Source organism: Ischnura elegans, chromosome 8, assembly GCF_921293095.1.
Source record: "Ischnura elegans chromosome 8, ioIscEleg1.1, whole genome shotgun sequence".
Lineage (NCBI taxonomy): Eukaryota > Metazoa > Arthropoda > Insecta > Odonata > Coenagrionidae > Ischnura > Ischnura elegans.
In genome coordinates, this window is record NC_060253.1 from 90,790,672 (window position 1) to 90,803,697 (window position 13,026).

Below are 13,026 nucleotides of genomic sequence, written 5' to 3' on the forward strand. Positions count from 1 at the left end.
TGAAAAAAGCGAATTAAAAGCGCCCGTTTCCGAAAGTCTTTTCAAATAGTGCTGCCATCTTTACAGCCGAAAACGAAAACTGTTTTAATTCAGTGGCGGGGTGTGGCTTCAATGAAAACTAGTTGTGTTGTTCCTCAAGACAAATGCGGAGATAATATTACGCTGTTTCAACATCAGTATTTGCGGTTATTTAATATTTTGTAAAATGCCCTTCTTGAATCTAAATTTTATGAATAACTTAATTAGTTTTAAGTTAAATTTTGCTCTCAATTAGTTCAATCAAAATAGCATGTGTGGCATCTTAATTTCGTGAGTAATCTTTACAACCGAAAATAGCAATTTCTTGCGTTCCAAAATACCAACATATGTTTGGGTGTGATATCTTGTAACCATAGGTGACTGTTGACATTATAAGAGTAAATAATTGGATATGAAAAAGCCATGGTAAATAACACATCTACAATTTACTTTATTTCAGGGAATCAAACATATTAGCCATATTATGGAATCTAACTGGAAATTGCGAGAATTTCCAGTTAGCAAAGAAGATTTGGAATCCATGAAAAAATCAATGGAGAGGTATACAAGGGAGAGGTATAAGAATAGCAATGCAATAACTCTTCAGTGTTTGTTTAATAACATAGGTACTGATTATGTCCATGTAAAATAGGTTGAACATGTGTAGTGATACATATGCTGTGATGCCAGCTAGTACAGCTCTTATTCATCGCAAATTGCACCATTGTACTGTGTGTGACGTGATTCTAAATTCATGCACTCAAACTCGAGATCACTGCAATGGAAGGAAACATTTAGCTCGATTAAAGCTATCAGGAAAAGATGTGTCATTTGGTAAGCTAAACATATTTGTACCATTCTATTACAAACGGTGGAGGTCACATTCTTACTTGGATGCTGGTGTATGCTGAAATAGGCCTATTCCTGTAATAGTGAAATGAAAAATATAGAAATATAACTGTAATATCGTTAAATTTGGTGATTTCATTCCAAAGTTTAGAGTTAGATGAGGTATTTCATGAGCCTAAATGGCTGCTTACACTTGTGTTGTATTTATGGATTTATTTGCATTTTTACTCTGAATTTTTATGTATATGTAATTGTTTTTCAAGCTCTAAAAATATCACATTCAGTATCTAAGAGCTAGAATTTATAATTCCACGCTGATATCTTGTCGCTAAGTCTTGACCCTAATTCATGAAGTATTTATGCTTATTTTAAAATGTATCGAGGGAGAATCTCTAATACCTCTCAGGTGATTTCTAAGGGGTGTGGATCGTCATCTGTTCACACTAAAACTACAAAAATTATGTGCAGACCTGGCCATGACTTTATAATCATCATTAAATTTCCTCTACCTTACAGGGCCAAAGGGAGAAAATATTCATACAACATCCCCAGTCAACTCATCCGGTATTGTTTCACTGAAGAGCAATGAAATGAGCTTGAAAGATATGAATTCGCAGAATATGTGAGTGAGCCTTCTTCTCTTCATTATTTTGGCATCATAACAACCAAATGGAATAATTGAAGCTGGTATACAGGCATGATATATTAAAATAAGGTTCTGGTTGGCTTATCACCATTACGCTAATCATTCATTTCCAAGTTAGCATGTGAAATTACATACCAATTCCTATGGTCAAGTTTTAATTCTTACATCCTTGTACAAGTTCAGTCCTGGAGAAAAAAAAAGAACCACCTAGCTTGCCTAACTTTACAATGCTGCACAACCACTCTTTGTCTTTGGTGGGCTTGCAGATAATGGTTGTGTATACCTTAAACTAGATGTATTCACTTAGGAAAAACATGCTGGAGGGGTTGATAATCATTCAGAATAAATGCTCAAAATTTTTCTCAGTGAAAAGGACTTGGCGTGGAAGGCTTGGGCAAAATTCAGTAAACATGAGCACTTTTTTATGCAGAAACTACCTAAAATGACTATAGCCATTAATATTGCATTGCACAGACTTGTAATGATGTATCTACCAACAGAGCAATTCAGTAATAGGGTAGTTTCCTTCATCAAATAAAATAAAAGGCATTGATTGTGATTCGTTACCCACCATATATTAGTGTATTCATTATATACAAATTATGTATTTGGTTTTAGAAATCTCAGTTTAGACGAATGTTTGGTCAATGTTAACCTGATTTGAAAAAGGCCAGATTGGCGGCCATGCGATGCCACTCCACGTGACGTCACAGGGGCCTAGATTCTATACGAGTAGATGGGAGTTTTACATCATTAGAGATTACCAATACATGCATGAGGCACAAAGCTCAGCGAAACATCTCTTTATAATCACCTATTTTATAATTGCAAATGGTCGGAATTTCCTTCGATGGATAGGGTATTATTAATCCTTATTTAAGCCAAGCGCTACCCGCTAGCAGAGTACTCTGTTACTTGCTAGCAGCCTGCATCATAGCGGTGCTCATATCCTCGCACCAAGGTGGCCTCACACAGCGGCAGCTTGAACCAGAATGACATCACATGGGCTTTTCTCAGCATTCATGCATAGCTGGATGCATTTTCGCGTGCTTGAAAATTTTCACTTTTCATTTAATCACGAAAAAAATTAAAAAATCTACAAGAATGAAACACATACTCCAGGAGTAATAATCTTTTGATTAAGTCAATAAAAAAAAATAGGAAACCACCCTATTTTGGACAGTGGTTTAGAGTAAATTACATGTAAGAGCACAACTTTGATAAGAAACTAACATGTATGATGCTCACAAGGTAGGAAGATTGTAGATGGAAAAGGTATTTCTAATAGATACCATCAAAATATTATGAGATCCAGGTTTATTGTATGTGTTGAGCTAAAAATTTCATCCAACTAAAATTTACTCGGTCACAGTGAATCACAAGAAGTAAAGGAAGTTTTTTATTGGTGCTGTAAATAGCAGAGCTTGAATGTATCTAGTGAGAATAATTTTCTTCCTTCCATTACCTCCGATTTTTTTTGTTTGTGATGGTTGCTGGGTCTGACCCTCAGTCACCCACCTTGTAATCCTGCAGGATTAGCATGCTATCAAACCCTCCATGACTGTAGAGGAGGAACATCATCATTAGTCAACAATCCTAAGATTGGTTTGACTCAGCTCTCCATTTCTCTCTCCTATCCGCTAATCTCTTCATAGCTACATATTTATTCTCTTTTACATCCTTTATAACCTGTCCTATATAACTCATTCGGGGCCGTCCCTTGCCCTTTTTCCCTTCCACTTGTCCTTCAACGATTGTCTTCATCAGACCATCGTGCCAGGAGGAACGTTCCAGACAAATGACCGCCTCCACTATAAGTGTTAATTTTAGGAATATGTAGCAGCTTTCATCATTATCTTCATTGAATGGCAATTACTTCGGTGTATTGATACAATTTCAATGATTAATAGTATGTAGTAATTTCACAGATAATGAGAGCCATCAAAACTATGACAGCTGAATCTGAAACAGGAAAGGAAGACTAGCAGGTATATTTCCCTCATGCCAGGGGCAAGTCCTGCCTCAGCCAATCATTATCCCATGAAGAATCGTTTACAGCATTAATGGAATGCAGCAAGGCACAAGTTGAGTGGGTGCTGAGTTGTCACTTCTTTTGAGGCATAGTTTTGGATTAAATTCTACCTTCCGCCTCATGAAGGTGGTTCATTTTCTTTGTCCAGGACTGTACATATATTATTAATGACTGATTGAAGTATGTGTCACTATTCACATTTACTTCAAGGATACACAAATTTACTCAAAAAATCATAATTATTTACTTCAGCATTGGATTAACTCATCACCATACAATTATCAATATTGATCTCAAGGACATTATACATATATGATATCAGAATTGAATTTTTATTATTCACAAAGGCAGGGCTCAGCCAAGAACATAGAGAAATACACGTGTGTTCTTGGCTCAGGAGAACATTTTCTGGTTATTGAAGAAATGCATTGACATTATCATGGACATTTTTAGATTTTCACATAAAAATAGTGCATGAATACATGGTTTCCATTGAATATTTTATTTCTAATTCCACGAACAAAAATGAGCAAGTTTATTTAATATACTGTGATTAATTCTCAGATAAGTGATAATTACAGGGATTCGTCAGAATTTTCTCCTACTTGCCGCCTAAACCAAAGTACCTACGCCATGAGAACTCAAACAGCAACCTCTACTCCAAAAACTACACCCATGGCAATGGTAGAGTCAAATTCAAATCAAGACAATGACACTGACCTTATGGGAAAAGAAAATGGAAGGAAGACTGTGCTGCAGGAACTTGCAGAGACATTTGCAGACTCACTAAACGATGCTATTGTAAACAATGAAATGGGAAGCCCACCATCCAGGAAGTCACCAAAGAAGGTGGCCATTACATTAGAAATAGCTTAGTGTGTAGTGCTAATGTTTTCTAGTGCCTTCCAAGAAAATAATGTAGGAATTATTGCCCCTTTCCCAACAAATTTAAGGAAGTTCCATCAAAATGCATTGTGCACAGTGGCGCCGTTTCCATGGGACCCAAAGGGGCCTGAGCCCACTCAAAAATTTGTTATGGGTGTGAGGAAAATATGTGTCAGGCTTGTCGATTTTCCCCGGAGTGTCCAGATATCGAGATTTGAGTTATCAGGGTTCTAATGTTGATCATATGAGTTCTAAAATGCTTAAAAAACTTATTTTTAAGACCTTCTTAAGAATAAGAGTTTTACATATTGCCATATTTTTTGTATGAATAAATGTAAAAATAATACATGAATGAAAAACTATTTATCTCTTCCCAACTGTTTATTATGAGGTGTTGCAAATATGGAACACAAGGAAAATCCACTACCATAACTTAATCAATGTTGGAAAGCCATTAGTTTGATTCAGACATTAATTAACTCACCAATGAGAGCAATATTTAGGTGAAAACTTTATGCAGGATTCATTTCATTGCTTTCATTAGTAGGTGGTATTTTTGTGGCATTGGGCGTAAAAACTTTGCTACCGTTGATTTACGAACTTATGATCCATTATTTGGGATCAAAACCACAAGTCAAAGTTTGAGGAATTGGTTGTCTTGGCAAAAATCAGGATTGTGCCCTAGAGATGAACTCTCTACAATGCCAGGCTCAGAAGCAATACTATCAGTTTCGATACATAGTGATAGGCCTCCAGGCAACGAGATTCAAGATCCATTAGCTTCACCTTCCTAACTTCATGCAATTTTCAAGCATTTTGTTATACCTATTCAAACCAGAACAACAGTGGTCTGGTGTACCATTTCTTTCCAAGGGGTGTTGGGAGTGGTGAAAATTGAAGACTGCATGAATGTTTCATTCTACACCAGACAAATTTTCTTCAAAAGAAATTGCCAATGACACTCTTGAATTAATTTTTTTTAAGGGATTCCCAGTATATATTTTAAATTTATTACATAAATAATCATAGTAAATGAATAAAGGCGTAAATTAATATTTTAATATTTTGCCTACTCTCAAAAGATTCATATCATGATTCAATTTCAAAATTAAAATTGAAAAAAAAAAATTAATTGCAATCTCATCGAAACCTCAAAATTTCATTCAAAAATTTTTACTTGAAATATAAAGTACATAGAAAACTTAATCACATGAAAACTGCCATGTGGTATTAATTTATAGACTTACTTATAAAAAATATGACATTGATCAGCTGCTTGTTAAATTTATTTGCTGCCATAACTAACAACACACTTTTCGAATGAATCTCTCAAACAGCATTATACTCATAGACAATTTACTTTCATGTAGGTTGTGGCAAGATGCAGCATATGCAACTTGGAATTTTCTGGCCAAGTAGTCTTACAAAGCCATTTAACTGGATCTAAGCATGCCAAAAAGGTAAAATAATGATACTAACTTCCATTATTTGTGAAAAAAAATCACTTCATATTTTCATAACTGCAACCCTTTATCATTGATAGCTAATGAAAGTGACCTTATTAGATACAATACTCTTTCTGAGCATATTCAAAGTTTATATTGAACTTAAGATCTAAACAGGTAGGTACTTAACCCGTCAACACCCACGCGTGCCATATGGCACCCAGTGCAGTGCTGAGCCAATACTCCCGCAATGCATTTAATATGTGAATTTTAGCGTACATTTTGGTGCACATACTTAGTAGAAGGTTTCCTCTATTATTCAGTCAGTTTGAATTGTGTTCTTTGTGTTAAGTTCATATGTATCATATTTTTTAAAAGTGAAATATGTGTGAATTTAAAAAAACTTTGGGCGCTGACGGGTTAACGCGAAAAATCCACAGACAAAAAATCATTCGCCGTGACTGGGATTCGAACCTGGATTTCGGATCGAGTGCTTCAGCCAGATAAGCTACTAAAGCGTCATTCTCCTCTGTGGAAATTTGTGGACTATACCAGACAAGTTGGTATAGACTGCTCAGCATATGATGTGACAAGCAGTCCAAATTGTGCCCACAGCACCACAGGCAGAGAGCAAAGCCCAAACTTAGAGCACATAGAGGTGCTCACTCTTGACTAATTTAAGTATACCAGGACTAGCCACAGTTATAACTTTACAGAGTAACTCCGTAAAGTTATCACCAAGGCTAGTCCTGGTATATCTACATATGTACTTAAATTAGGTAGGTACTTGGCCAGGGGAGGTCTTTGGGGGCTTCAAATCCCTCCTCCCTCTCCCAAGGTTTTTTTCCCTTGTAGCAAATACCTGTGATACATATGCTTAAGATACTTCTATCGCAGGAACACCCATCCTTAGACATGAAACATATCTAAGTGCATTTTTCAATGCACTTAGATATGTTTCATGAGGTTTGAGTTGATGTGGTGGCTTAAGTGATGGAGCCCACCCCATTGGCCCGGGTTCAAATCCCAGTGGTGGCAGAGTTTTCTGACACTGTTGATCATTGCTCGAGTGATTTTTAGGGGACTTTTTAAGTACTGCATACCTTCCAACAGATAGGACATAAAGTCATTGTACCTTTGGCGGCTTAGCTAAGAGCAGCCTAATACCAATGATGGGTTACTCTCCACCCTTCCATCCCTATAGTGCAATTGATCTCATTGTCAGTTAACACCAATCCAGTTTCATTTCACGATGCCTGACTTAACCAATGATTAATTTAACTTTTCAATACCTCCACTGCAAAAACGCTCAACAATCGCCAAAAAATCAAATCTGCTCATCTAGTAGCCCAACAATACGAATCCGCTCAGCTAGCAGTGTCTGGAGCATAAACGCTCACCTCCGAGCTTCGAGAATAGGAGATGAGCGGTCATGCTCCAGACACTGCCAGCTGAGCAGATTCTTATTGTTGGGCTACTAGATGAGCGGATTGGATTCGGTAGGCAATTGTTGAGTACTTTGCAGTGGAGGTATCGTTTTAGCCTCATGTAAATGATGTGTAGTTGGTTTAAAATTAAAGTCCGATGCATGCAAATTGACAACAAAATATCTACATAGGCAACCTGAACAACACCCAAGCTCCACCTGAAGCAAATTTCTGGCTACAGAACTAGTTGTAAAACAATCTGCTATTGAATAATTTTCTATGTACTGCCATTTTGCTTGAGTCCCCAGAATGTATACAATATTTTCCATGGTACTGTAAAATATACACATATCCTAAATCTTTCAGTTCCCTGATAGCTACAGTACACTTAAAAGGGACCTTCTAATTTTGAAACCAAGTTAATTATTTTTGGACCAATATTGGATCCTCAGAACTTAAACAAAAAAATAACATGATGGGGAGTACATATACCTGTGGAATCACAAATTATCAAATCTGAATCGAACATCCCATGTATTTTATGACAGAACCACCTTATATCCATAGGTCAAATCTTTGGAAATACTTCGTGAGCTGGACACTAAAAGTCACTGCATTATAAAAGGTGACACCTCCAAATTCCTCAAATGTGAGGAGTGTGATGCAGTGGTCAATTCATCTCAACACATGCAAATGCATTACAGAGGTAGGTGTTGTAGACATGAAAGAGAAGCAGGTTTGTTCAGCAAGAAAATCTTAACATTATCCTTGGCTATGGCACATCACTATTTAAATTACATATATTGATAAAGTATCACTATAAAAATGTGATAAAGCTACAATGTTTGATGGAGATGGACATTCAGCAATAGTTATGTTACCTAGTGTATCCAAGATGCCTTTGATTATAGAATGATTACATAATGCTAAACTAGTCTCTGCTTCTGAATCAATAATGAGATAAAGAAAGGAGCATTTTCATAAGTAGAGATTAACTCTGAATTTAGCTAAACATACAGAAATAACGAACTTGAGATTTTTTGTGAATTAATGCAACATGACGTGTATTTTTAAATGGAGTTCAATACATGCTAAATCATGAAACATATATACATTATAAGTTTTCAGCACTTCCCCAATAATGTGCAACTAGTGCGAGCAAACTATTCAACTAAGGTCTACCACTAGACCAAATGCAGCATTGTAGTACAAAGATGATTTGATGTAAGTGGGTGATGCCACTATACCTAGGGGTTACTGACAGAGATGAAATGAGACAATGTTGTTTTCTTCCCATGAAAACAGGAACCTGAATTCAACAAATGCAAATTAGTTTTTTTAAATAGAAATTTTAATTTTATACTTGCGGCAAAGACAAAATTATATCCATATCTCCAACTAGTTTTTAAGCAAAAATCATGGACAAGAAATCGCCTGTTGAATAAAAATTCCACTGAGGAAATATAGCTTAACCAAGATGCCCTAAATTTGAACTTAGCATCCATGGCATCTTCTACATCTGCCAATTTTTTCTGACTTCACTGAGACATTATCTGCATCCAAAATCTTCATGATAAGAACAACTCTCTTAAGCATGCTGACTTAATCTCTTCACTTTACTTCAATACCCGAGCCATATTTCTTATGCGTGGGATGGTTCCGAAAAATATCCAATCCTTAGTATTTTCACTCGAGTAATGCGCTACATCGTCCAGTCGATCTATACATAATCCTTTTTAACATCCTCAGTTTAGTGTTTTAAGTCAATGAAGACGATTATCCATTCTTTAAATGACGATTTTCAAGACTAATGTTTTAAAAAACTTGAAAAATCGGCCTCAGTTACCGAGCCTCAGAGTTCCGCAGCGTGTAGCTCAGCCTTGACGCGCGATTGAAAAATCGCTCTTTTTTCCTTCGTCGCAAACTTTTTTTTCCACGATTTCTAATTAGTGCTCTTCAGAAATCTCTACTTTATATTGTGGTTCAAATTTTCCGAGTTATATTTTTCGTAATCGAAAGATAATGTCTACTTTATGTCAAATTTCACGTGAAAAACGGGTCAGCCATTTTCCTGGACCTACTAGCCTCGAAAGCTCTGTAACCTTAACTACTTGACTCGACATTCGTAATGCTACTTGAAACGCTTGAGTCGAGTACCAACTACTCGACTCGAATTGAATTTTCGAGTACTTGCACATCCCCAGAAGATATGTGTTTTGTTATTACGATTATGTGGCGCAAAAATTCAAACGACTGTTGGAAACGGGGTCTTAAATAAATTTGTGGTTTCAAGTACTACTGGAATCGGAATCTTTTTCACGTTGGCAAGTACTCGTTTTCGATTCCGGTTCTTGGTCGAGAATTGAGGAATCGAAGATTTAGGAATCGAACCGACCCATCACTAGTAAATACATACATCTAATTCACATAAAAAATTTGAAAATTCTTAATTTTTTTGGAAGCTTCTGATTACACACGATATTTCAGGAATTTGTCCATAATTCCCTCTCCACCAAGGTACTGGTACATAATACAAAATACTATAAGTTGATGAATATGCACGTATTTACAGGAGTTAATATGAATGGAGCTGGTGATGGACCAGGAATAGGCCCTTTACCACAAGTGCTTGGCAGCAATGGGAGAGCAAGAGATGGTCAGATCAAACAGTATGGATTCAAGGAGGGATTTAAGTATATGTGTAGACTTTGCAAGGTCTATCTCAACTCAGAGATACAACTTCAGCAGGTGAGCATATAATTCCCTCATGGCATTTATTACAGTTCTTACACTAAGGACTAGCTTCATTCAACATTAGCTAACCATAAGAAAATAACATGTATGTGTCACAGTTGTTCTGACATGAGAGGTGCTACTTTCTTTGCTAATGTGCATTAGTAGGTGCTAAAAGTACCCAGAATGTCACATAAATAGTTTAAAGTTCTCTACCATTTTTTTCCTCAATAACTTTTTAACAATTCCACCTTAGTAAACAACAAATTCTTAACAATGTGATACTGTATAATCTGAAGTTCCATTGGATTGGTGAACATAGAATGAAACGAAGAATGCATTTTCCACACCATTCTTGTCAAAATCCCAATCCCTTTCAATTGTTTGGTCCCTAGATTCTGGCACTCAATGATTATAACCAGTTAAAGTGAATAATGAGACTTTCGTGGTCCATGTCGTCCTTAAGGATAAATCCTGGTCACAGATTAAAAATATACTCGGACAGTTTCACCTCCACTGCTTGAGACTTCCTCAGGGTAATGACATTTTTTATCTTGCAATTCTTATTGAACTTGGCCTATTTCAACATGTGTCAACCCACCAGAGGGTCCCACCCAACTTCCTTCCTGAAAAATGTCAAATTTAGAGACATAAAACTTGGTGTCTCTCTACTACGCATGATCTCTACTAACCTTTAGTATTTTATTAGTCTCTCTCTACTAACCTTTGCGGTGTGACCAGAAACTTAAACTCTTGTTAGACTGGGTGAGCCATGCAAAATGGGTGACCATCCACAACTTGACCCAACAATTATGATGAGAGAAAACCTATCTGTGTGCAATTTTGTATGAAATGCATACATTACATGTGTTACATGACCTCACTGCAGAATGAAGTTTTGACAACTTGAAAAAATGGATCAGCACTACAAAGGTGACACTAGCCACAATCTAACACCCAGGTTGTGAAAGCCCAGGAATTAAGAGGTGCTGAGTCCAGGCTGTGGGCTACAGGGTATGGCACTGTCCCTAAATGCAGTGGGCCCTAACAGTGGCTGCCCCATGTTCCTCTACTTCCCCTCTACCTTACCCCATTGTCAGGAGGCTCCCAAATTCCTTGCCACTTCTGGGCAGGGGCCAAACTACATGTGACCCACCGGAGGGTCACACCACGAAGATTGAAGAATGCATGTGACTGACCCACTGGTGGGTTCCACCAAAGACTGAGTCTGATAAGGGAGATTAAGCTCTACAGGAAGCATGCTAAAGTTATTTTGAAGAGTCATTATTTTGAGGGCATCAGAAAATGTTCTCCTCCTAAAATGTTCCTATCACCAAGACCTGTGTATCAGCTACATTGCTGTAGTGGCCTTAGACGGCGAGTTTGCAATGGCTGACTTTCAGTCTCCCAGTCAAATGGCAGCCCCCTATTCTTCACTCTTGTCTGTATTATTCTGCCGGTCTCTTATTCACATGCCGTGACCCACATATGACAAATTAAAGATAGCAAGATAAAAAGAGAATAGCAGGAAAGAAAAATGTCATTACACAAAGGAAGTCTCCAGCAGCAGAGATGAAACTGCTGATACATATTTTCAAATAGTAATGCAGGTTTACCCAAAAGAACATCACTGGGTAGCTCTACGGCTGTCACATTGATCTTATATGATATCTAGCATCCCAATGAAAAAATCTCCCATTGCAACCAAAGAAATTTTTTCATGAGAGAACTTCACCCTCTTCTGATGCTATTTCATTGGGCAAAATGCATGCATCAAGCGAACAACTCCGCAAATTGTAGCAACTAGGCTAGAAGTATCCAAAAATATGCTTGATCATCAAGAAAATTTTAATTCCAATCGACTCACTTCCAATTGATTATAAGTTATCTTTTAGTCAGCCAGGATCCAATAATCAAATAGCTGGAGTTTGGCTCCTCTTTCCCATTGTTTTGAAAACATCCACCCATAGGTGTTTGAAACAGTTAACTTTGAGAGACAAAAACAGCACTATCAAAACAATTTAGAGTCTTTCCCCAGGAATGTAATATTATTTTCTTACACAACAGGTTATTTACTAATATATATCCCACTGTAGTGATTACACTGTAGTGATTGTTGTGACTGGAGAGCAATTGTAATCAGCAGATAATTCATTCGTCTCATCATTGCAACAAGAATGAAAATTGTTCTTGCTCAAAATGCAGCAAGTAAAATTTTATATTAGATATGACTAATGGATCAGCTTCCCTAATATACAGCACATGAATTCGAAGAAGCATAAAGAAAGCACAATGAGAGGCCAAAGGTGCACCCCAAGATCACATCAGTATGAAAAAGAAAACGATGGACGATTCAGCGTTACACCATTTTACCAAAAGAAAACACCCAAACAACAGGGCATATCCTATTGGCTCGCACAGCAGCAAAAGATTCATCGTTTGAACATGGCCAACAATCCTCCCTTACGGTATATGATTCGGGGAAACTCAACTAGTTTAGTTTCACAGAGGACGTTTCCATCAACTTTACAGGACTACTATACCAATCATCGATATGTAATTTAAAGTGTTATCGAGTTAATGTGATTTTATATGATTCTTGATTTTTAGCTGTTCTGGGTCTACAGTTCAATTTGTTAAGCAGTATTGTTAATCAGGTTCAAATGACATAAAACTTGAGATGTGTGGTTAACGTTATGTATTGGTGTTGATAAGATACTGCTTTATTCTGTTCTGATGCTGAGAAGACTCAGCCATCATTATTTTTGTGTACAATTCATGTTTGTCATTAACTCCTAGGAGGGTATAATCAAAGGTTTACCTATCATTTCAAATGGTTGTTTTCAGTTTATGATGTTTTTTTATTGCCACTTAGATAAATGGTAATAATCACTGTTTGTAAGGTTAAATACATGCATGAAATATTTAACCAAAAATTAGGTTAAATGAGATTGACTATGAATGAATGAATAAAGAGAGTTTAATGCTTTA

At 36.7% G+C, this 13,026-nt stretch overlaps 1 protein-coding gene across 4 annotated transcripts; it reads left to right on the forward strand.

Moving 5' to 3' along the window:
- The first annotated feature begins 67 nt into the window (after nucleotides 1-67).
- LOC124164516 (zinc finger protein 385B-like) lies at nucleotides 68-13,026 on the forward strand. Of its 4 annotated transcripts, none has more exons than XM_046541865.1 (9): nucleotides 68-185; nucleotides 479-594; nucleotides 671-852; nucleotides 1,384-1,489; nucleotides 4,127-4,394; nucleotides 5,801-5,890; nucleotides 7,870-8,008; nucleotides 9,875-10,050; nucleotides 12,295-13,026. In XM_046541865.1, the coding sequence occupies exons 2-9, from the start codon at nucleotides 503-505 to the stop codon at nucleotides 12,598-12,600; spliced, it is 1,359 nt and encodes a 452-aa protein (XP_046397821.1). In that variant the 5' UTR covers nucleotides 68-185; nucleotides 479-502; the 3' UTR covers nucleotides 12,601-13,026. The 4 variants fall into 4 exon arrangements, with proteins under 4 accessions (XP_046397821.1, XP_046397820.1, XP_046397819.1 ...); XM_046541864.1 differs by lacking the exon at nucleotides 68-185 and adding an exon at nucleotides 232-395; XM_046541863.1 differs by lacking the exon at nucleotides 68-185 and having other exon boundaries at nucleotides 407-594.

What these genes read in the sequence shown, in the direction of transcription:
- LOC124164516 (XM_046541865.1), top strand. Translation starts at nt 503, where the DNA reads ATGGAATCTAACTGGAAATTGCGAGAATTTCCAGTTAGCAAAGAAGAT. An exon ending in GAGAGGTATACAAGGGAGAG is followed by an intron (nt 595 to 670) that starts GTATAAGAATAG and finishes CATGTAAAATAG; the next exon opens with GTTGAACATGTGTAGTGATA. An exon ending in CAGAGATACAACTTCAGCAG is followed by an intron (nt 10,051 to 12,294) that starts GTGAGCATATAA and finishes CCTAATATACAG; the next exon opens with CACATGAATTCGAAGAAGCA.